The sequence below is a fragment of the Schistocerca cancellata genome, chromosome 3 (genome assembly GCF_023864275.1).
Source record: "Schistocerca cancellata isolate TAMUIC-IGC-003103 chromosome 3, iqSchCanc2.1, whole genome shotgun sequence".
Taxonomy (NCBI): Eukaryota; Metazoa; Arthropoda; class Insecta; order Orthoptera; family Acrididae; genus Schistocerca; species Schistocerca cancellata.
This window is the reverse complement of record NC_064628.1, coordinates 162568383-162589655: the sequence shown is the minus strand read 5'-3', so window position 1 is coordinate 162589655 and position 21273 is coordinate 162568383. Positions and strand designations below refer to the sequence as shown.

The 21273-nt window shown below is 39.4% G+C and overlaps 1 protein-coding gene across 2 annotated transcripts in view; it reads left to right on the top strand.

Annotated features, from left to right (window-relative positions):
- The window catches only part of LOC126174782 (histone deacetylase HDAC1), a 158481-nt gene that overhangs the window by 121368 nt on the left and 15840 nt on the right, over positions 1–21273 (top strand). For both annotated transcript variants that reach the window (XM_049921132.1, XM_049921131.1), the window contains exons 7-9: positions 4116–4174; positions 7803–7959; positions 20657–20769. In XM_049921132.1, the coding sequence (XP_049777089.1) occupies positions 4116–4174; positions 7803–7959; positions 20657–20769 (329 nt within the window). The remainder of the gene's footprint in view (positions 1–4115; positions 4175–7802; positions 7960–20656; positions 20770–21273) is intronic.

Genomic DNA, 21273 nt, shown 5'->3' with positions numbered 1-21273 from the left:
CAGACCATCACATAGGAATTCCAAACTGCATCAGGATCCACTGCACGTACTGTGACAGTTAGGCGGGAGGCGAGGAAACTTGGATTTCATATTCCATGGTCGAGCAGCTGTTCATAAGCCACACGTAATGCCAGACGATGCCTTGCTTGTTGTAAGGAGCGTAAACATCGGACGACTGAACAGTGGAAAAACATTGTGTGGAGTGATGAATCACTGTAAACAATGTGGCGATCAAATGGCAGTGTGTGGGTATGGCGAATGCCCGGTGAACGTCATCTGCCAGCATGTGCAGTGCCAACGTAAAAATCGGAGGCGGTGGTGTCATGGTGTGGTTGTGTTTTTCATGGAGGGCAGTTGCATCCCTTGTTGTTTTGTTTGGCACCATCACAGCACAGGCCTACATTGACGTTTTAAGCACCTTCTTGCTTCCCACTGTGGGAGAGCAATTCAGTGATGGCGACTGCATCTTTCAACACGATCAAGCACCTGTTCATAATGCACGGCCTGTGGCGAGATGGTTACATGACAGTAACATCCCTGTAATGGAGTGGCCTGCACAGAGTCCTGAGCTGAATCCTATAGAACACCTTTGGGATGTTTTGGATTGCCGACTTTGTGCCAGGCCTCATCGACCGACATCGGTACCTCTCCTCAGTGCAGCACTCCATGAATAATGGGCTGCCATTCCCCAAGAAACCTTCCAACACCTGATTGGACGTATGCCTCTGAGAGTGGAAGCTGTCATTAAGGCTAAGGGTGGGCCAACACCATATTGAATTCCAGCATTACCAATGGAGGGTGCCTTGAGCTTGTAAGTCATTTTCAGTCAGGTGTCCGAATACTTTTGATCACATAGTGTAACTGGCATCTGCCTTTTCTGTGTTAGTTGTATATGGTCATTCCACTTTAAACCACTTTGTATGCATACTCACAGATATTTTATGGAGGTAACACCTTCTCGTTATTGTTTCGCAGTTATGTAATCATTTAATAATAGGTGTTTCCATCTAAGTATACACAATTAATTACATTTGTCTATATTGGAGAGTCAGTTGTCACACACTGCACCAAGTGTTGATCCTCTGTAGGTCTTCCTGCATTTTGTTAAAATTTTCTAGCAATCCGACTTACCTGTGTACAACAGTGTCATTCGTGAAAAGTCCCACCAACTTCTTGTATTGTGTACTGTCATTTATGTATATTGTGAAAAGTTATTGGCCTATAATACTTCCTTGGGGTACAACTAAAGTTAGTTTTACATGTGAAGACTTCTCTCTGCTGAGAGTGACGTGCTGTGTTCTGTTGCTAGAAACTGTTCAATCCAGTCATGCAGTTGGTCTGATATTCCATACACATGTATTTTGTCCATTAGGTGGCAGTGTGGAACTGTATTGAAAAAATACAGCATCTATCTGGACACCGTTATCTACTGATTTATAGGTCACATGGATGAACAGAGTGAGCTGGGTTTCCATTATCATTGTTTTCGGAACCTATGTTGATTGCCACAGAGGAGATATTCAGTTTCCAGAAATTTCATAATATGTGAGCATAATATATGTTCCAAAATTGTACAACAGACCTATGTTAGATGTAGGCTATAGTTTTGTGCGTCTGTGCAACGAACCTTTTACAAAACAGGAATGATTTGTGTATGTGGTGTTTGTTCTTTTGGACATAGAAACCATTTTGATCCTGCAGGCACTACAAATCAAGACAGAAAGAAATTAAAGGCATTAGCTGCAAGTGGACACTGCTTTATATCAGAGCTAAGTCAAAAGTTTGTGTCGAACTGGGTTTTGAACCCGGGTGTCGTGCTTACTAGGCACATGTACTGACCAGTGCGCCATGTGGACACAGTGGTCACCACAACCACACAGACTTTCCTAGCGTGCTTCCCCTCAAACACAAATTCTCAACTTATACCACACACTAGCGATGTAATGGACCTGCTCATTAGCCTCATTGCTCACGGCATCTTGTCGATTCCGTAAGTGTTCGAGGTTGGTGTGCATCTGCTCTGTCTGGGTGGTGTAGTGGTCAGCGCATCTGCCCAGTAAGCAAGAGACCTGGGTTTGAATCCTGGACCAGGACAAATTTTCACCTTCCCCCAATGATATAGATGAATTCCACTGGCAGCTATTGTCTTTAATTCTTTTGTGTCTGGAATGACTTGGGCTCTTTTCCAATCATCAGGGACACTTAACTCTGCCAGAGACATGCAGTACACAGCTGCTAGAAAGGGGCAAGTTGTTCTGTAGATTCAATGTAAAATCATGCCGGTAGCCATCATGTTTAGTGTTCTTTCCTCTGTTGAAGGATTATGCTTTTTTCTGTCGTATGTGACATTTAAAGGAGGCACTTCCTCTGCGAAACAATTTTGGAAGAAAAAAAGTTTAGTATTTAGGCTTTTTCTGTGGCATCCTCCATTTCAGTCCATTATGGTCACAGAGTGTCTGGTCAGAGGGATTCAATCTCTTTACTGATTTAACATAAGACCAACACTTAGGATTTTTTGTTAAGTTAATAAATAGAATTTTACTTTTGAACTTGTTGAACATTTCACACACAGCCCTCCTTTTTCTAATTTTGGCTTTGTTTCATTTTTGTCTGTCTGTCTGAATTTAAATTTGCAGTGAAACTGTCTCTGTTTTCAGCAAGTTTCTAACATGACTGCAAAGCCATGGCAGTCTTCTCCATCCCTCACTACTTTGCTCTACTCATACCTGTTTAAAGTGTGTTCTTCAGTGCTCTTAGAACTTGTCATTGATACTCAACATTGTTAGCGCTGCAAAAGAAATTTTCATGCTGACCACTCAGGTAATCTGAAATCTGTTCTTGTCACACTTGCTAAGGAGAAAGGTCTTCCTACCTTTGTTTGTATTCACATTTACATCCTTATCCATCAATGCTGCAACAGCCTTATGATCACTTGTTCCCTGTTGTATGTTAACGGAGTCAGAAAGTTTGGGTCTATTTGTCACCATCAGAACTAAGAATTTACCTTCACAAGTTGGGTAATTGATAAACTGCTCATGGTAATTTTCAGATAAGGCATTTAGAATAGTTTCACTAGATTCTCTGTCCCGACTGTCTGCCCTAATCACTTGAGTCTCCCAGTCAACAGCTGATAAATTGAAATCTCTCAATAAATACAACAGTATGACCAGGAAATTTACAAAACATTTTCCAAATTTCTCCTCAGCTGCTCTGCCACTACCGCTTCTGAGGCAAGGATTCTATAAAAGCGTCTGATGACCTGGTTTGATCTGTCTTTTAACACTTGTCTTCACCCAAATTGTTTATACTAATCTCACTAGATATTATTGTATTTTTATGACTATAAACATGCCTCCACCAGTAGCATTCAACCTATCTTTCTGACATATGTTCCAATCAGAGTGTAGAATTTCATTGCTATTAACGTCTGGTTTTGGCCAACTTTCTGTCCCTCTTACTATGTGGGCATGTTAGTAATTCTGGGACTTTTCAGTAGATGCTCTTCCAGTTAACTAATACAATATTTACATTTTCTTTCTCCAAGCTGTTAAGCTGGAGTCACAAAGCATTTTATTGGGTTTTTGGAGGGATTTCTCTAGTCTAGACAACCCTCATGTGCACACCACACTTTCTTCACTACCCTATTATCCACTTCCTGTGTTTAGTGCATGCCTGATGACACATTTAGGAAATGGGAGGGGGATTGTTGTAAAATTCTACACCTGATAGCTACACTGTCCTTTATTGTATTGAATATTAAGATTGTTCATAGTAGCTCATTGTGCATGCTTTTGTTTGGAATTGTGGCACTAATGGGTTATGTTTTGTATATGTATATGATGATTGGCTTCATTGAGTCTTTTCATCCATTTTCTTTTGAGAACTGAGCACATGAGCTTTTGCTTTGTGTTAACGGGCCTTCATTTTCCTCCTTATCTTGTAAAGATACTTTATTCATTTATCAAGAACTGCTATGTAGTCTGATCAGCAAATGTGTTGCTTTGAGACTTCAGATTTTTATGTTATTATCAAATATTTTGTTTATAACAATTGCAAGCAAAACCAACAGTGAGCAGTGATATGAGTTAATTTTATTTTTTATTTTTTTATTTCAGGACGAGGTTATTTGAGAATTTAAGGATGTTACCACATGCTCCAGGTGTACAGGTGCAGGGTAAGCAGAAAATATATTTCAGGTTAATTTCATGGTGTAAAATGTTTCTTTTCCTGCTCTTGTTTTGTTGTGTTAAGATTGAAAAAGCAAGTATGTGATGTGAAGAGTCGAAGGCAAAGAGCTGGGATATGAAATTGACAGCTAAAGATTATATTTATTAATCTGAGAAAAAGATACATAAAAAGAAATGTTTATTATGGAGTACTGATGACCATTCACTCACAGTAAACAACAATTTTTATTGTTGTACTTGTAAGTCTCATTATTGTCATCGTCCAAGTAGAACAACACTGACAAAACGGGGAACCTATGCTTGACTCCAGTAACATATGGGCATATATTGTTTGAAATAATGGACATACAATTTACGAATGCCTTAATTTGCAGTGATGACATTAAAAATGTGTGCACTGGAAATTTGCACTCATAGTTTCCAGAGAGGTCTAACTTCTAGGTTGTAATTTTTGGACAGAAAGGCATCACACAGCAGAAATTTGAGACCCATCTTCTGACTGATACATATGTGAACTGTAATTGCTAAAAATTTTGCAGTTTCAGTGAGTGTTACTCTATGTCACTTTCATTGTGTACAATAAAAGAAATGGGATTATTATCCCCTAACTTCGGCATATAGTTTACATTCCTGTTTTCTTCTTCTGCTTCATTAAGACCCTTCAGGATCACATGTGGCTTGTTTTGCATGCCTTCTTTCTTCCCAATACCTCTTCATTCTCTCAGCTCTTCTCTTTCTTTCTTCTTCTGTTAAGACAACTTCGACTTTGGTGTCCGGCCACCTGTGACCATCCACCGACCCTTTATAATTCTCCCTGTCCTGTACTGCTGCCTGCAGAGTCCTTTGTTTTATTCCTACAGCCTTCCAGTCATCTCTGACTTCCTTCACCCAGTTGTTTCCTGTATGACATGTAGCATTCTATATCATCTTAGCCAACCTCTCCTCATCTATACTCATGACGTGCCCAAAAAATTGTAACCTCCTCTTCCATTTCTCGCTCAATATGGGTTCAATATTTACATACAGTTCCTGTCGTGTTACGTGTATCCAGATATCCCCATGTTTTTTGGTGCCCCATATGTCTCTCAAAATTTTCCACTCCTCGTTCTCTAACTGTATACCAAGCTCATTTGCTGAGTGTGATTGTATCTTATGCATACAGAGCAGCATTTCTTACAGTTGCTTTGTAATGTCACTATTTGGCATTCCGTGACAGATTTTTCTTGCCATATGTTATATTCAATGCATACCAAAGCTTCTGCAAAAGCTGTGCCCTGTCTACTGTGCTACTGTTTCCCTGTGTGCCACCAGTTATTTTCTCCCCCAAATAATGAAAACAGTTGGCTTTCTCAACCACTTGACCATCTATCTTCCAGTCAGATTCAGTGTTTAGTGTCTTGGTCTTCTTATGTGCAATCTTCAGTCCAACCTTCTCTGGTGTTTCGGCTAGATTTTTTAGTGCTGTATTCACTTCTTCTTCTGTCTCATTTAAAAGTGCCATGTCATCTGTGAATGCCAGGCAGTCCACTGTTGCATTATGTTTAACCATGTACCCTATTTATACACCTGCCTCACTATTTCGTCCAAAACCAGGTTAAATAAAATTGGTGACAGCCCATCCCCTTGTCAGACTCCTGTTTTTATTTCGAAGCCTGATCCTGGCAGTAGTGTCGTTTAATGTTTCCTTTATTATTGCTTGTGTTGTAGCAACCAGTCCTCTATCTTCTAGCACATCAAGCAGAGTGCTTCTGTCAGCTGAATTGTAGGCCTTTTGGAAGTCCATAAATGTCACTATTATCTTTTATCCTTTCCCATGTCTATGTTCTGTTATCCTTTTTATTGCGAATATCTGTTCAGTAACGTTCGTCCTTTTTTTAAAGCAACTCTGGTGCTCTCCTATTGTTGTCCCCAGTTGTTCTTCAACTCTGCTCAGCAAGATTCTCTACAAAACCTTGTACCTTTTGTTAAATAGAGAGATGCCCCTGTAGTCATCCAGTACTTTATTGTCCCCTTTTTTGTGTAATGGTATTGCTTTGTGTGTTAAATGAAAGAATCTGTCAGAAAGTACACAAAAATATTTATAGATTCACTGCATTCATCTAAACATACATTGTACTGTCCAGATTGTCCTGAAAATACATGAATGACCTTGGTTTTCTGCAATCCCACTCATCGGGTTTAACATCTAGATGACTAACAGTGATGTTTGTCTCTTATGTGCCTTGATTCTACTACAGTCATATTTGAAAATAATCATTTTGTAATTACCTACTGAAAATACTCTCAACTGAAATCTGAATAAAAAATACTAAATAATTTGTGCTCATTGTCCTCAGACTCATCTGCATCATTTTCCAAGAAATCAAGTGTTGCTATTTATAAAATCTCAAAAACTCCAGCAATTTTAGTGTTGGTCAGACACCACCTTGCCATGTTGATTCAGCCGAGATCACAAGCGAAAAACATGCCTCTGCAGAGACCCACCAAAAAGAAAAAGTATGTGTTTCTCCAATGTGCCAACCTCCCCTCCCAATTTAGTAATACTTGAGCTATATCACCTACTTAGAAGCTGAGGTGAGTGGGAATTACAACACTTACAGGGATGAGAGGAACCATTAAGAAAGTGTGTACTTAAAAATTTTGGGCGGCAGACTTCTCGATAGTCTGTTCAAATCAGTATTTTTTTTACAGGTTTAATCCCCAAAGTGCTAATCTTTTGTGTGTGGATTAGATAATGACATCACATTCATTTTGTAACCAATGGTATCAACTAAATAACTGTATTCAAAGCCCTTGATTGTCTCCAGAAGGAATAACTGGGAATAAATAAATATAGGACTAACAAATTCACATGTTTCTTTAGTGAGGAAAATGATTATAAAATTAGGATTATTTTGATACACTGGAGTCAGAAGAGGAATCAGACTTACAATCTTCTGAGTACCATGTGTGTTAGGGTGACAGCTTGATCCATAATGTTCCTAAATGATTTAGATGAAAATTAAGCTGATTTTGATGGGTATTTCCTAAAACATATATTAATGAAATACATATTAATAACCAGATGAACTTAGCATCCAATAGAACAGACTCCTAACAGTAACCTATAACAATAATAAGTTTATGTTCCATAGGTGGACACCTGTTGAACTGCTTAACTCTCATTTTCCAGAAGGTAAAATTTTGATCAGTTAGACAATAAGATATTTTCTGTTCTGGCTCATGTAATTTGAAAATATCAGCCAGCTTTCGAGATTATTGATCTGGTAATGCTATGATTTTTGCTGTACAGTCCTCTTTAGTACTTTTCACTACCCTACTTTTCACTACACTATGATTGTTTCATACATCCCATTTACTTTGCATCTGAAATAAAATTTTGATGGAAATACGTGGAACATGTCTAGTTTTTTCAGTACATTTTGTGCTGCTGATGTCTGGATACTATAGCAATTTCATGTTGCATGATGACTGTTTCCTTCAAAGCAAGTAGCGAATAAATAATGTTTTATTTATAGTTCTTAGTGGTACATAAATATAACATCCAAAGAAAGTTAAAATTTGCCAATAATATAGATAAACAAAATTTTACTTGCTTTTTAAATGTCTTTGCAGCAATACCAGAAGACGCAGTAAATGATTCTGATGAGGATGAAGAAAAAGCGAATCCTGATGAAAGGTTAACACAGGCTGCTCTGGATAAGAGGATAGCTCCTGACAATGAGTATAGTGATTCTGAGGAAGAAGGAGAGGGAGGAAGGAGAGATCAGAGGTTTTTGTTCTTAATTAATAATTGTAGACATTCATTACTGCCAAAATCTTGTAATTATTTGTTCAATTTGTGATATAACTGCATCTTGTGTTATTATTTACTGTAGGTAAGTTTTAGCCCTTTAACTGCTCTGGACATGTTAATGCGCGCACCTTTGTACCTGTCCCTGTGTACTCTGAATGTGTTTACGCACGCCACTAGTCGTTCTACCTGGTACTCTGAACATGTCTACACGTAAACACGTTTAAAGTAACATGTAGAAGGACTGGTGGCGCGTGAAAACACATTCAGAACACACAGGGACAGGTACAAAGGTGCGTGTGTTAACACATCCAGAGCAGTTAAAGGGATAAATTGATGCATTTGGACAGTGTTCAGAAACACTTCATTTGCAGACATAGCTTCATCTGAGGTTCAGAATTGTGCCCACATGCAATTTCAAGGCTATAATGTGGGTGCAAATATACATTGATTTTGGATCCACAAGAAAGGCTTCTGTTTTAGATATCGTGTGAATGGAGGCATTGTTATTGTGGAACCAGATCACTCACAGGTTACCCTTTTGACTGCTCCTCATGCGTAAAAACAGAAAAATTAGGATGAAATATTCAAGCATACACACAACTGATCTCCAGTCACTGTGCTTCCTTCAGGAAAGAAGACTGATGCTCAAAGGGAAGAATGCCCAACACCACATGTAATTGCACTTAGAAACCTAGGTGAATTCATTGCACATTAATTCTTCTATTAAACTTCACAGCTGATGATGACTAAAGTGCTTATGGAGCACAGCAGTGGATGCTCTTCAACCGTTTCTTGTAATAGTTCCACATTGTCTGCAATTATAAACTTGGCTAGACATTGATTTTAATTTTTATATCTTTGAGTATTGACAAGAGCCCATTTATTTTCAGAACTTTAAAGCTATGCGTATCCCTCTGAATGTGCGCAAGATATTTACGTATGTGATGTGTTAAAGGTATTCACTACCAGTCCTGTAAATCAAATACTGCCACTATCAGGTCATCCACATTTCAAGAGAGCTGCTGTTCATTACAGAAAATGGAAATTTTGTCAAAGGCCTTCTCCATTTCTTATGGTTGTCCGATGATATTCTTCCATAGATGTCAGAATTATCAGTGAACCATCTGATAGTGCTCTGGAACATATCTGGTAAATCTTTTATGCATAATGAGAACATTATTTAAGATTCTCAGTGAATTTTCATTCTGCAGTGGTGTGTTTATTGCTTTGAAATTTTGCGCTAGATTAAAACAATATGCAGGACCATTACTTGAACCTTTGATCATTGCATTTCAGAGGCAAGTAGTCTAGTAGCTGAGTTATCCAAGCAAGACTTGCAACCCACCCTAACAGCTTTATTTCTGCCAGTTCCTTCTCCAACTTTCCAAGTCATGTCTAACTGTTAATTATAAAAGAGATTCTCAATAATTATGGGCTAAGAGAAAGAAAATGTTCTCAGTTCATCTTTTAGGTAAGTTTATAGTGACTGTCAGTCACTTTGACCAAACAGAAATACTCTCAGAGATTTCTTGGTGACATTTTGCCTTTAGTAAACATTACTCATAGTCACTAATTTGTGTCTCTTTGGTGACACACTTGAAAAGATCAGGTCTGTCTGCAGCAAGGTGGTCAGGAACATTTTTTTTCATGTATGAACTGTTTTGAGTAGACATTAGAGTCACCTGTCTGGCATCATATTCTGTATTGTTTCACAAGACCACTGATAACATATGCATTGTTTCCCAAGTCAGTACTGGTCAGATTGTCAGCACTTCCAGGATGTTTCAAAAAAAGACTTTACAGTTTTAAAAATCCATATAAATTTATTGAAAGAAGATATAGAGCTGGGTTTAGTGTTATTTTGTAGGGAAACAAAGTTTTCTTTATGTTAAACTAAAGATGTTGTTTGTGGCTTTCATTGGTTATCCTGCACACATCACATTGGAAGTCAGTTTCTTCCCAAACTCAGTGTAGCAATGCAAGTGTAATTTGCTCTGTGGTGGCATACATTCTTGCTCTAAGTTCAGGTAGAGAAGCCAGCAAGGAGGTACAAACACACTATCCGCGTTGGATCCCCATAAAAAAGAAAAAAGAAAAAATGAGTGGTATCAGGTCTGGGGAACATGGGGGCCATGCAATTGGCACATCACAGCCAGTCCATTGACCTGAGAAAATTCCGGATCTCAGCCAGATAGTGGGGTGGTGCACAGTCTTGCGCGAAGTATACATTTCGTTCTTGGTGATCCTCATCAATTGATCTGTGATATCAAAAATAGTTACAACATATCCAGGTACACTATTCCGTTGATGGTTCACTCATAGAACCCTGTTTCTACAAACCATTTATGCCACTCATAAATTGTAGGCCTCCTAGAAAGATCTTTGGCGTACTGGGTATGGAAATTATGCTGAACTGTTGTCACTGACTTCGATTTTTCAAACCAAAACACACAGCTAGCACACTCGGGTCCAGTGAAGGCAGACATCTTTAATGCAACTGCCAGTAGCGGTCGTTTTGGTCCGATGCGGTGCTAGTGAACTACGCGACACAAAACTTGATGTATTTCCCTTCAAATTGACACTACAATCACATCTGTAGGTACTATGAATTAATTTGTATGAATTTTCAAATCTGTTACATCCTGTTTGAGACATCCAGTACTTCTAACCTATGCTTGAGGTATTTGCATGCTATTGAGTTAAGGCTGTCTTTGAATAACTCTGTGACTAATTTGTATGAATATGGGGTCAGTAGAAACATGGGGCTGCCACTTTCTGGGACAGATATGAGCTCAGGAACTTTGTTGCATGCATTCCAGAAGCTATCTGTGAAGACTTCTCATTCCTCTGATTTCAGCCAGTTCATAACTGAAGGTTTAAGTGTTTGATTATGAATCGATCTGTTTCATGAGATTTAGATGGCTATGGCAGTTGCTGGAATGTAGGGGAGGGGTATTCAAAAAGATTCCCCCAAAAGTTTCCAATCTTCTGAACATAGCATCTGTTTGTGGTTATGCATTAACATTAATCAAGAAAATTCTGGATCAACTTGTTGTGCCGATGATTTTGAATGATTTCTAAGTTCTTGTAGTGTTTGGCAGAACACTTTGGGCCTCACTGATATTTTCAGTCCTACAAAATGTACAAAGAGTATACATTATTGGACACACAATACCACCACTTTCTGTGAAGATAAATTTACTTTTCTGAGTTTGGAACTTTCGAATGATGCCATTGTATGGATTGCTCTTTAGACTCTATATAGATAACACCACCACCATCATCATAATCGTCAAAGACTTCCTAACAGAAAATTCAAGTAGCATCATACAGGCACTTTTGTTGATGTCTCTGAAGTGCAATGTGAGGGCCGACCTCGGTGCCCATAGGTTGGGAAAGTGTATATCAACCCGAAATGAGGTTTTTTGTAAGCACTTGTCTGCTCGCTCACGTCACAGATAACCGGATAGCCAGGTGCCATCATGACACTTGCTGCCATCCTTGACAAGTTTCCTCGATCTGCTGTGGTCTTTGGTGAGCACCTCCTCTTCCCATTTATTGCAGTTGGTATTAAAAGTGGTCATGTGAATCTGAGTGCAATCTTGGAAGCACAATGCAGGTCTTCCTGGTGGTCCTTTGGCATGTGCTGCTATCTAATCAATTAGTATGTGTTGGTGAAGACAGGAGTTTAGTATGTATTGGCGAAGAAGGGAGTGGTCCATACTGTGTAAGTTTCCAAGCCACCAAAGCAGACATTCTGTGAGAGTTACAGTGACATTAGTAACTTTGCAGTGTTTGTTACTGTCTCATTTGTCACATGGTGCCTCCATGTACGACCTAGAATATTTTTTAAGCACTGCAGATGAAAGCTGTCAAGCTTACGTTCTTGTTTAGTGTATGATGTCTAACTCTTGGCACGTACAAGAGGATGGTAGCGTACATGGTCAATAAATGAATATTTTTGTTGTGTTATACTCTTGTGCAGAGCTGATTCTCAAAGTATTTGCCACTTTGCCAATTCTCACAAATATTTCATTGTCCAGAGAGAGATTCTCTGACACTTGTGAGCCAAGGTGGCAGAATTTGTAGGCTATGTTCAACAAAGAGCCATCCAATTTACGGCCGGCATATCCGTGTGTACTCATGCCATAATCAATCTTCTTCACATTCACAGATGTAGAGAACAGCTTTCACACAGTAGCAGATTTGTCCGTGAGCCTTTGCTGGTCATCCTGAGTATGTGTTACGAATGCTGCACTCTTGGTGTGTAAAAGTCTACTTCCAAGAAAGTTCTCACAACAGCACTTGGATCATAGTAGTGGGAAGTTATAATGTTTCCTGTTAGTCCTGGTATGTAAGTGGATACCCAGGTTTGGTTTGCCAAAAGCAACTTTGAGAAGTAGCAAGAAGAATATACCAAACAAGGTAGGGGCTTGTACACAGCCTTGATAAATTTATCTTTGCACAACATACACGTCAGATGTGCTTCTGGCAGATACCACAGAACCCTTTATATCATTGTGAAAAGCCATGATCATCTTCAGGAGATTTAGAGGAGACCCTACCTTCATTAGTGAAGTATACAGTGGTATCTCCCTGTCCTGTCTTATGTAGGTTGATAAAAGCAATGAACAATTGAATCTTCTGCTTGCACAACTTTCCTTAAATTTGATGGAGTGTGAAGGTCATATCAGTAGTAATTTGCTGAGCTCGAAACCCACGTTGAGATCGGGGTACACACGCTCGCAGCACCACAAGGACTGTTTTGTGGTACAGTACTCTCAGCTGGACATTTCAGTATAAGGTTGCAGAGCATTTTGACAAGTTCTGTGTGGATGGCAACTTTGCGAGGACATTTCCCACATTTAAGCAGCACAACAGCTCATTGAAGCTGCTCCTTAGGAGGCATGCTGTCCAGCTGGTGGCAAGTTGACATTTGAGAAATTTCAGCTATTGCTTTTAAGGTTATGTTGGCCAAATGTGATTATAGGCTGCACAGTCGATAACAGTTCATTATGACTGTTCTGTAAGCACAGCAGTCTTCTTAGCGGCAGGCCCAGTTCCCTTTTGATGCCTGAGTATACTCGACCAAGGTTTCCAGCATAGAAACACACCTGTACTCTTACACTTAATTTGTCCTAGTATGTCTTCTACATCTAAATCTATACCTTGTAAGCCACCTTGCAGTGTGTAACAGAGGGTACTTTGTCTTCCATTGTCACTTCCTCCCCCCCCCCCCCCCCCCCCCCCCTTTCTATTCATCGCGAATAGTTTGCGGGAAGAATGATTGCCAGTAACTCTCTTCAGTTGCAGATGGTGTGCTGAATGACTACTTTTGCTTTGTTTATATCACTGCAGGTATTGTTGCAAGGGTTTGAGTGCCAATTAAAACTTGGCAGAAATTTAGAATCAAGTAATTGTTTCAGGATATCACCTTGCTTGAAGAACTCATCCAGGTATTTCACTTTCAAATTTCCAAGAGTAGTTTCAGCTGTAATGGTAAGAAGTGACTTGATCTTTTGCCAATCTTCAGCAATGGGTGTTTACATTCCAGGTATTAACTTTTTTGTGAACTTCATCAGCATATTTCTACTGTTGTAGGGTCCTTAGTTTTGCAAAGGTTAATTTTGATTCTACAAATTGTTTTAGCAGAGTGAATCTGTTTAACACTTAGAGCACGGTGCCCGTACGCCATATGGGCGCGGCCGCCGTGACGTTGGTGACGGCGCCCGTATACCGTACGGGCGAGCATTTATTTGGCTCCGTAAGCGCGTTTAGCGGGTCTCCGAAGCAGTTTCGTCAACTAATGTGGAGGTATTTCATTCTTCTTCCGCAAGAGGCAAGCACTTATCAGCTCTCTCATCCTGGTAGCGGTTGTGAGCACTGCAAAGACGAAGTTACCTGCAGTTCATTCACAGATGTTTACGACCGTGAAAATGTCGCGCAGCGAGTTGACGGAGGTAGAGATCTTAGATATTCTTTATGGAGATGCAGGATCTGAAATTGACGATTCTGACAAAGAGGATTCTCTAGACGAAAGTACAAGTGATGATTCGGGCATGTATATGTCTCGATTGTTTATAAAGTGAAGAGTTCATTAGCGCATTTTGTATTGTGAGTAGTGTTCATTACTTCACTTGCATTTAGTACCTTTTAGTACCAATCTTAGCATTATTTTTTTTTTTTTTTTTTCTTCTATGTAGACAATGGTACAGACCGTCAGTCACCATCTGTGGTACCTGGTAGTGTGTGGCCCACTGACCACTGGTCGGAACTAGACGATCAGCCAGCACTACCGGATTTCCAGGAAGTAGTCAGTGTAGCATCGCATTTTTCAGATGCCACTGAGGAGCTTCAATATTTTAGGTATTTCTTTGATGATCTTATTCGGCTCATCAAAAGTGAAACGAATTGGTACGCTGGTAACGTTATTACGGTACTGAAACGCAAAGGTAGCCTGAAAATGAACTCTGTTTGGCATAAGTGGTCTGCAGTGAAATTGCAAGAGATTTACTGGTCTCGCAGTATTATTTTGCATATGTGCGTCGTCAAATTGCCAAAAAATCTGTGATTATTGGTCAACAGACCCGTTTTTTCAGACAGGATTTGCGAGTAAATTGTTGAGACGCGATCGATTTTGAGCTACATTGTCGATGTTACACTTGAGTGGAAATGCTATGTTCATTAGCAGAGACGAAGAAAAGCATGACCCACTTCACAAAGTGAGGCCTTTGTTTGATTTCTTTGTGAATAAAAGCAAAATCAGTTTTCGTCCAGGCATGAATCTGACAATAGATGAGGCAATGTGTCCCTTTCGTGGTAGAACAAGCTTCAGAGTATACATGGAAAACAAACCCAATAAATATGGAATAAAATTGTATGCTCTCTGCGATTCATCAACTGGTTATATGCCAAACTGTGATGTATACACAGGTTCTGCAGGCAGTGTTGACAATAGTATCCAGGGCCTTGTAAAAAGGTTGTGTTCACAGTACTTTGGCAAACAATATTGCATTTATATGGATAGGTACTACACCAGTCCATCTCTTTTGGACATGTTGTGGGAAAATAAAGCTCATGGAGTGGTAACTGTAATAAAAAACAGGAAAGGTTTGTGACGAATATTCAAAACACTAAAACTAAAAAACAAGAGATATGTACCTGCTGTTATACAGTCCAGTGATATTTTGTTTTAAATTTAGATACAGTAATAATGGCATTACTCAAGAGAGAGAGACCATGTAAAACTTTTTTATCCACGACATTTTTGTGTTTTCTTTTATTAATTATAACACCCTTTTGTATTTTATATTCTAAAATAAACTCACATTCATGTAAAGCTCTTACTTTTTCCTTTTAAATCATGCAAAAACCATATTCCTATCATTTTTCTGTTGTTTGTAATCTAATTTCAAACATCCATTAAATATGCCAGTTCACAGCCAAGTGCCGGGTGTAAAGAGGGCAGTGTTGAAAGTGTTAAGCACAAAGTGCACTTTTGTCACTATTGCTATATAATCAGTATCAGTCAGTGCTATGGAAGGAGCATGTGTGAAGAAAATGCCAGAGCACTTGCCTCTTAGTTAAAATTAGATGTAGGTGATACTAATGTTTGGAGCAAGGGTGCAGCCAAGAAACCTTGTGACTCACCTTGTATTTAAAGTACGTGTTAGTGGCACACAGCTGGTATTTGGCACAAAATTCAAGCAGCAGTAAACCATTCTCATTCATCTTCCTCACCCCATGTATAGCTATGCAGTCTGGCCAAGCAGCAGAATCACATACAGTATGGGCATTGAAATCACCAAGAATGCACAGTCGGTCCACAGGGTGCAGACCCTGCACCATTTCACTGAGATGTTCAAAAAACTGGTCATTTTATGCCTGCAGTAGAGGTCAGCACTGGTGTGTATACAGCTCTCAGTGTTATTGCTCTGCTGCTAGTTGACAAATGCAAAGTCATAATGCATTCTGAGATCCCAATTAGGGTTTTAAAGGTGCTCAATGGATCATGCAAGCAGCTAATTGGACACTGTTGTCTGAGACTCGCAGTGTCCTTTGTCTTCCAGAAAAAAATATTTAATTTTCCTCCTGTACTGAACCATCATTTGGTAGCCTGGTTTCCTTCAAGGTTGGTATAGCAATATTAAGCCTGATTAGTTCAAGGTTGCTAATGGCTGTTTTGCATGGATCTTGAGAGCTTCCACAGGTGTCCAGGAAGCCTTACACCGTAGTGTGGATGTTATATGTTGCTATCAATGCTAGTGTTGCATACACCCAAACGGAATAATCAGTGCCGGGACAGGCAAGCACCTTATTGTCTGGGGACTGCCTAGCGTGAAGTAGGCAGTGATTTACCAGTGGACCAATGCTAGGCCCTCCCACTGTCAGTAGCAATCTTTGATGCGCGCACATATGTACATTTGTGCAGATTTACAACTGGTAAACTGTTGCTACCCATTTAATTCAGGGTGTATACGACCCGGGACAACCGGGAAATCCGGGAAAAACCCGGGAATTTTTTCATCCGGGAGAAAACCGGGAAAAACCCGGGAATTTTTCGGAATTCCGGGAATTTTTCATTGCTTTAGCTTTCAGTTAAATTTTTGTAATTTTGACTGCAGAATTGATTCTCTAGCAAAGAATGTTATTGTTTCCTGCTACTGGAGAACGATACTGCAGCAATAAAATATGAACTAGAAGGAAAAAAAAAATCTTTAGTGGAAAAGGAAAAGTGCAATTTACAACAACAAAACACCGTGCACGCACAAGCGTGTGCAAATAGCAAAAATATGTCAAAGGCCGTAGGGCGCAGACTGTAATTCTTCGTAACAATAAACTGCTTGCTATGAGCATGACGTCACAACTGTTCACATTAGGTTCGTTTGACCAGTTGCCAGCGGTCTGTTGCGCATGCGCATTTGATCGCGTATAAGCAGTACCTTCTCCCGTCTCTCGCTACTTGAAGTTTGGCTGTTACCTGTATCGGTAGCAGCAGCAAGCAGCCAGATGCAAACGAGAAAAATTTTTCTCGCGCGCCCTAGCTGCCAGATTCACGCTTGCACAGAGTTGTAGTGGTGAAGGGGTTAGTCTCCACGTGACCCGTGTTTACGTTAAGTGATTTCGCTGCTTATCTTCGTGTACAGCTCTCACGTCAAATGAAAACAAAACGGATTTCTGTGGTCGGGAGCTATCAACTGAATTACAATACATTCACATAATTACGGAGGGCAAAAATATATTATTAATTTCAATTTTCTGATTTTATTTTATTTCCAAGTTAGGAGCAGTCAAGCATTAATCGCCTTGCAGAACAATGAAGTTATTTTTGCAAGTTTACTAAAGAAATTTGGCTTTATTAATCTTTCCGCTGAAGAAATCATTTTATTTGAAACGAAGTGTTTCATTCTACAGTATTGGCTAGTTCCAACTGTTCGCTGAATTTCAAGTGCAATTTCAAGTGCACGTTATCATCTTCTGCCATGTATGGCATTATGCCACAATAAAGAACCAAAAATGAGATCGTAGAGTACTGGTACTCCAAGAAAATTTACATCCCAAAAACCACACTGAAAAACGTAATATCAGATGGGACCTACTTCATTGTGAATCTGGAAAAAGCCAATTTGCACTTCAAGCCGAACTATGCATTTTAGTATGGTTCACGAAATTCCAATGCTCTTTGGAATATCCTCTGATGCCCTGTTTCTTTTATGGTGTAATGTAAGCTCTCTTAGTGCTCTAGACACACGAACATGCGGGCTTCCTACACCACTGCAGTTGCACACGCACAATAATGCCTGTTTTCTGGCGCTCTCTGGCAACGGGTATATTGAACCTGTTTCTAACAGTCTCCGGATAGTACTGCGAACGGTGGTTAGAAAAGCGTTACTTTCAAAGTAAATTTCTTTTTACGCAAGATGAAATAAGTTACGTGTGAGAAAGTGGGATGGATATCTAAATCATAGAGCGTTCGAAACTGAACAGTTTGAGAACCAGCCACTTACAAGAATTTCGAGCCGAGACATTTATGTCATAATTTTAAATTTACTGGCACAGTTGTGTGATGTATCTTAAAGTATAACACACGCAAAAGAGATCAATATTACATGTGAAAGCTTACTTCTGTTGTAGCGTGTTAATCTTAGAGACCAATATAATATGTCAAAGCTTAGCTTCTCTTGTAGATATACGGTACTGTGTACATTAATGTAAACCGTTAACTTTTCCTCTTGTGTGTTCGCGCTATGTAACCAGTGATCTTGCTATTGGCTGACTATAACACGTGTTCTATGCTCTGAATAGCTGCTGTCATGGGCTGGCGAGACCTTGTGGCTTGAGATACGACTCGCTTACAAAAGGACATCGCAACCTCGGTTTCAACGCTCTGGAAACTAACGCGCTGTGTTTGGTGCAATTCGAATTTATACTTTCGTAATGCGAAAATATGCAGCGTATATGTTGCTGCAAATCAAAGGTCCTTCCAAAACTTCTCTCATTTTTTTAATTAAAAGTCTCTCCATACTTCTCTCCCCCGTCATTTCTTTTTTTCCCGGAAGTTCTACGCGATTGTATAAAACGTTAACCATTCAAAGGATTGATAAGTTTTGCAGTTCCGAGGGAAAATCTACTGAAAACTTACTGTCACTTAACACGGAAAAAGTGTATATTCGCCCGGGAAAAAGCATATTTTTTAAACGGGATATCCGGGAGAAATCCGGGAATAATCCGGGAATTTTTTTTCCTTGTCCCCGTATACACCCTGTAATTCCACGTGATTGCACATGGATCAGTGTTGGCCTCTTTTGATGCTACTACAGTTGGGATGCCATTTAGGTGCCAACAAACTTGCCCACTATTCATGCCACCCTCTCAGCCTTTCTGCCTGCCTCCACAGGTGCATCAACACAAGGTGTATGGAGTCAGGTCAGCTGTAGGCACATGCCACTCATTTCCAATTGCATTGTGTTTGTGTCTCAACAGACATGCCAATTCCAAGATTTGGTTCGAAGATATTCTTTCCCTGTGCTGATTGTATACCAGTACTAAAAAGTCCATATCTCTGAAACAAAAGGCAGAGTCAGTATAGGATAAAGGAGGAAAGGGAATTGTGTGACAAACTTCATCTGACACCTCCACTGAGGCTCGACCAGGTAGAGTACTGCTGTCTTGACCCTCCACATCATGGGAACACACACACACACACACACACACACACACACCCTCTTGTCCACATGGACAGTGCTAGATTAAACCAGTGTCTCTTCAGATGATTTCCTCAGTGCACCTCTGATATTAATTCAAATACAATCCAGGGTTTTAGAACTCAATTTGAAGACTGTTTCCCATCATTTAGTATGTCAGTAACAGTTTGGAACAATGTTGTATGTGGCACATGAAAATCTTTCATCCCAATTTGAAGATTGTCGATCTACCATTTTCCAGGTTTTTCACTCACACACTCAACAAAGTTTTCTTTCTGAATGGTAAGCCTCAACCTCCTCCATCCCATGTATGTTTGTATGGCTTTTGCTGAATATGTAACACAATTGCCTTTTTAACTCACTAGACACATCAGTAGTGTGTACTGAATGGGTACACTAGCTCAAAACCCTTTTCTCTTGCTATAAACTATACAGGCATGTATTGAATGTGCCAGTGTCTCTTCTTTCCCCAAGTTCCAATTTCCATAAAAACTCTTGCATACTTTGCTGGGCTAGTGTGCCAGAGGTTGGAAATCAAGAGAGAGATTTTACACTTTGAAGCCTTGAGTCAGGTTATAGTTCAGTAGGTAAGAGATTGACTGGGGATGGTAAACGTTCACATTGGAATGCTGGTAATCTGTCCTTAATTTTATAACGATGAAATTTCTACTGCAAGATGCAAAATATGTTCGGAGCCATTTCTATTTTCAGTCTTCTATAGGACTGGGAATTAAAACAAGTTTGAATATCAACATTGGTGATAAGTGTATAACAGCCTTCGTATGACCTCTGTAAAAAAATTCTTGTGATCTTTCTGCCAAGCTTTCGTATCTCGCAGCCTTACAATTCCTTATTTGTGGTGAAACACTGTTCACACAGTAACTTCATCTCAGGAAAAATGTGGAAGTCACTTGATGTCGAATGTGGACAATAGGGAGAGTGAACCATCACCCGTTTTAATTGCTGAAGAAGTTTTTGAATTAGGATCCTAGTGTGTTTAGGTTTTGCTATTCAGCTGAAAACTTGTCAACCACATGCTTCTTTGTTTGTTTCTGTTGGATCTGAAAAGTCTTCCCAGTCGTTTACAGTTTGCAGGCTCATTGGTTGTTGTCCCCAAAGGTAAACGTCAGCAATCAAAATACTGTTCTTGTCCTAACAGACTGCTTGTACAGTGCTAAGGAGGTGTGTTATGTTGGTCATTTGTTCTGTATTGAGTAATAAGTGAAGATGTCATGATACCTGTAGAATAGTGCAGATTTTTGTTCCTTTGAGAACAGCGCTCAGTGCATTGTAAGTCATTGTGTTCTGACACTTTGAAAAAGCCAAGAATCAGATAAACAGTTGAAAAACCAAAAGTTATGCACATTGCAGTTTTAAGAATTTCCGTATTATATTTTCGTGTTGTCACATTATAAAAAAGTTGCAACATAGTGATGTGTGTATGTAACATAGTTATTTTATTTGTTCAGATCCTTCAAAGGGAGGAAACGACCTAGGCTTGACAAACTGGAGCCCAAAACAGAAAAGCCTGACCCAGATGAAAAGACAAAACCAGATGATATCACAAAAATGGAGACAAAAGGTAATTTTAAATGCGTTGTAAGAGATTATGTGATGTAATATATTATTGAATGCAAATTTATAGTACGTTTGCATCTTGCTGCCTCATTAGCAAATTTCTGTAAAATTTGCTTTGTTTATACTTTTATTATACGAGTATGAAACCGGTAATGAACCAGTGGAAAAATTAATTAAACTGGGGAAACTGGAATTGTTCTTAAATTTCTGACAGCAAAGCTGCACTAATTTTTCATTTCAAGAACACTTAACTCTTTAAGATTTGACTTTAATTTCAAATTTGAAATTTAGTGTACGTTATATTTTCTGTAGTTCCCATTGGTTAAATCTTAATGTGAGACTCGCAACAGAATGCTCCGCTTTTCCAGTTGAGCTGTCAGAGCAGTTGTCACAGAAAGTTTGTCTGTTACTTTCATTCCCAACTCAGCAAATACTCTTCCACTTGTCCTACAGAACTAACTAACATGGAAGAAAGAATGGGATGACTGGATCAGTCACCGCTGAAAAT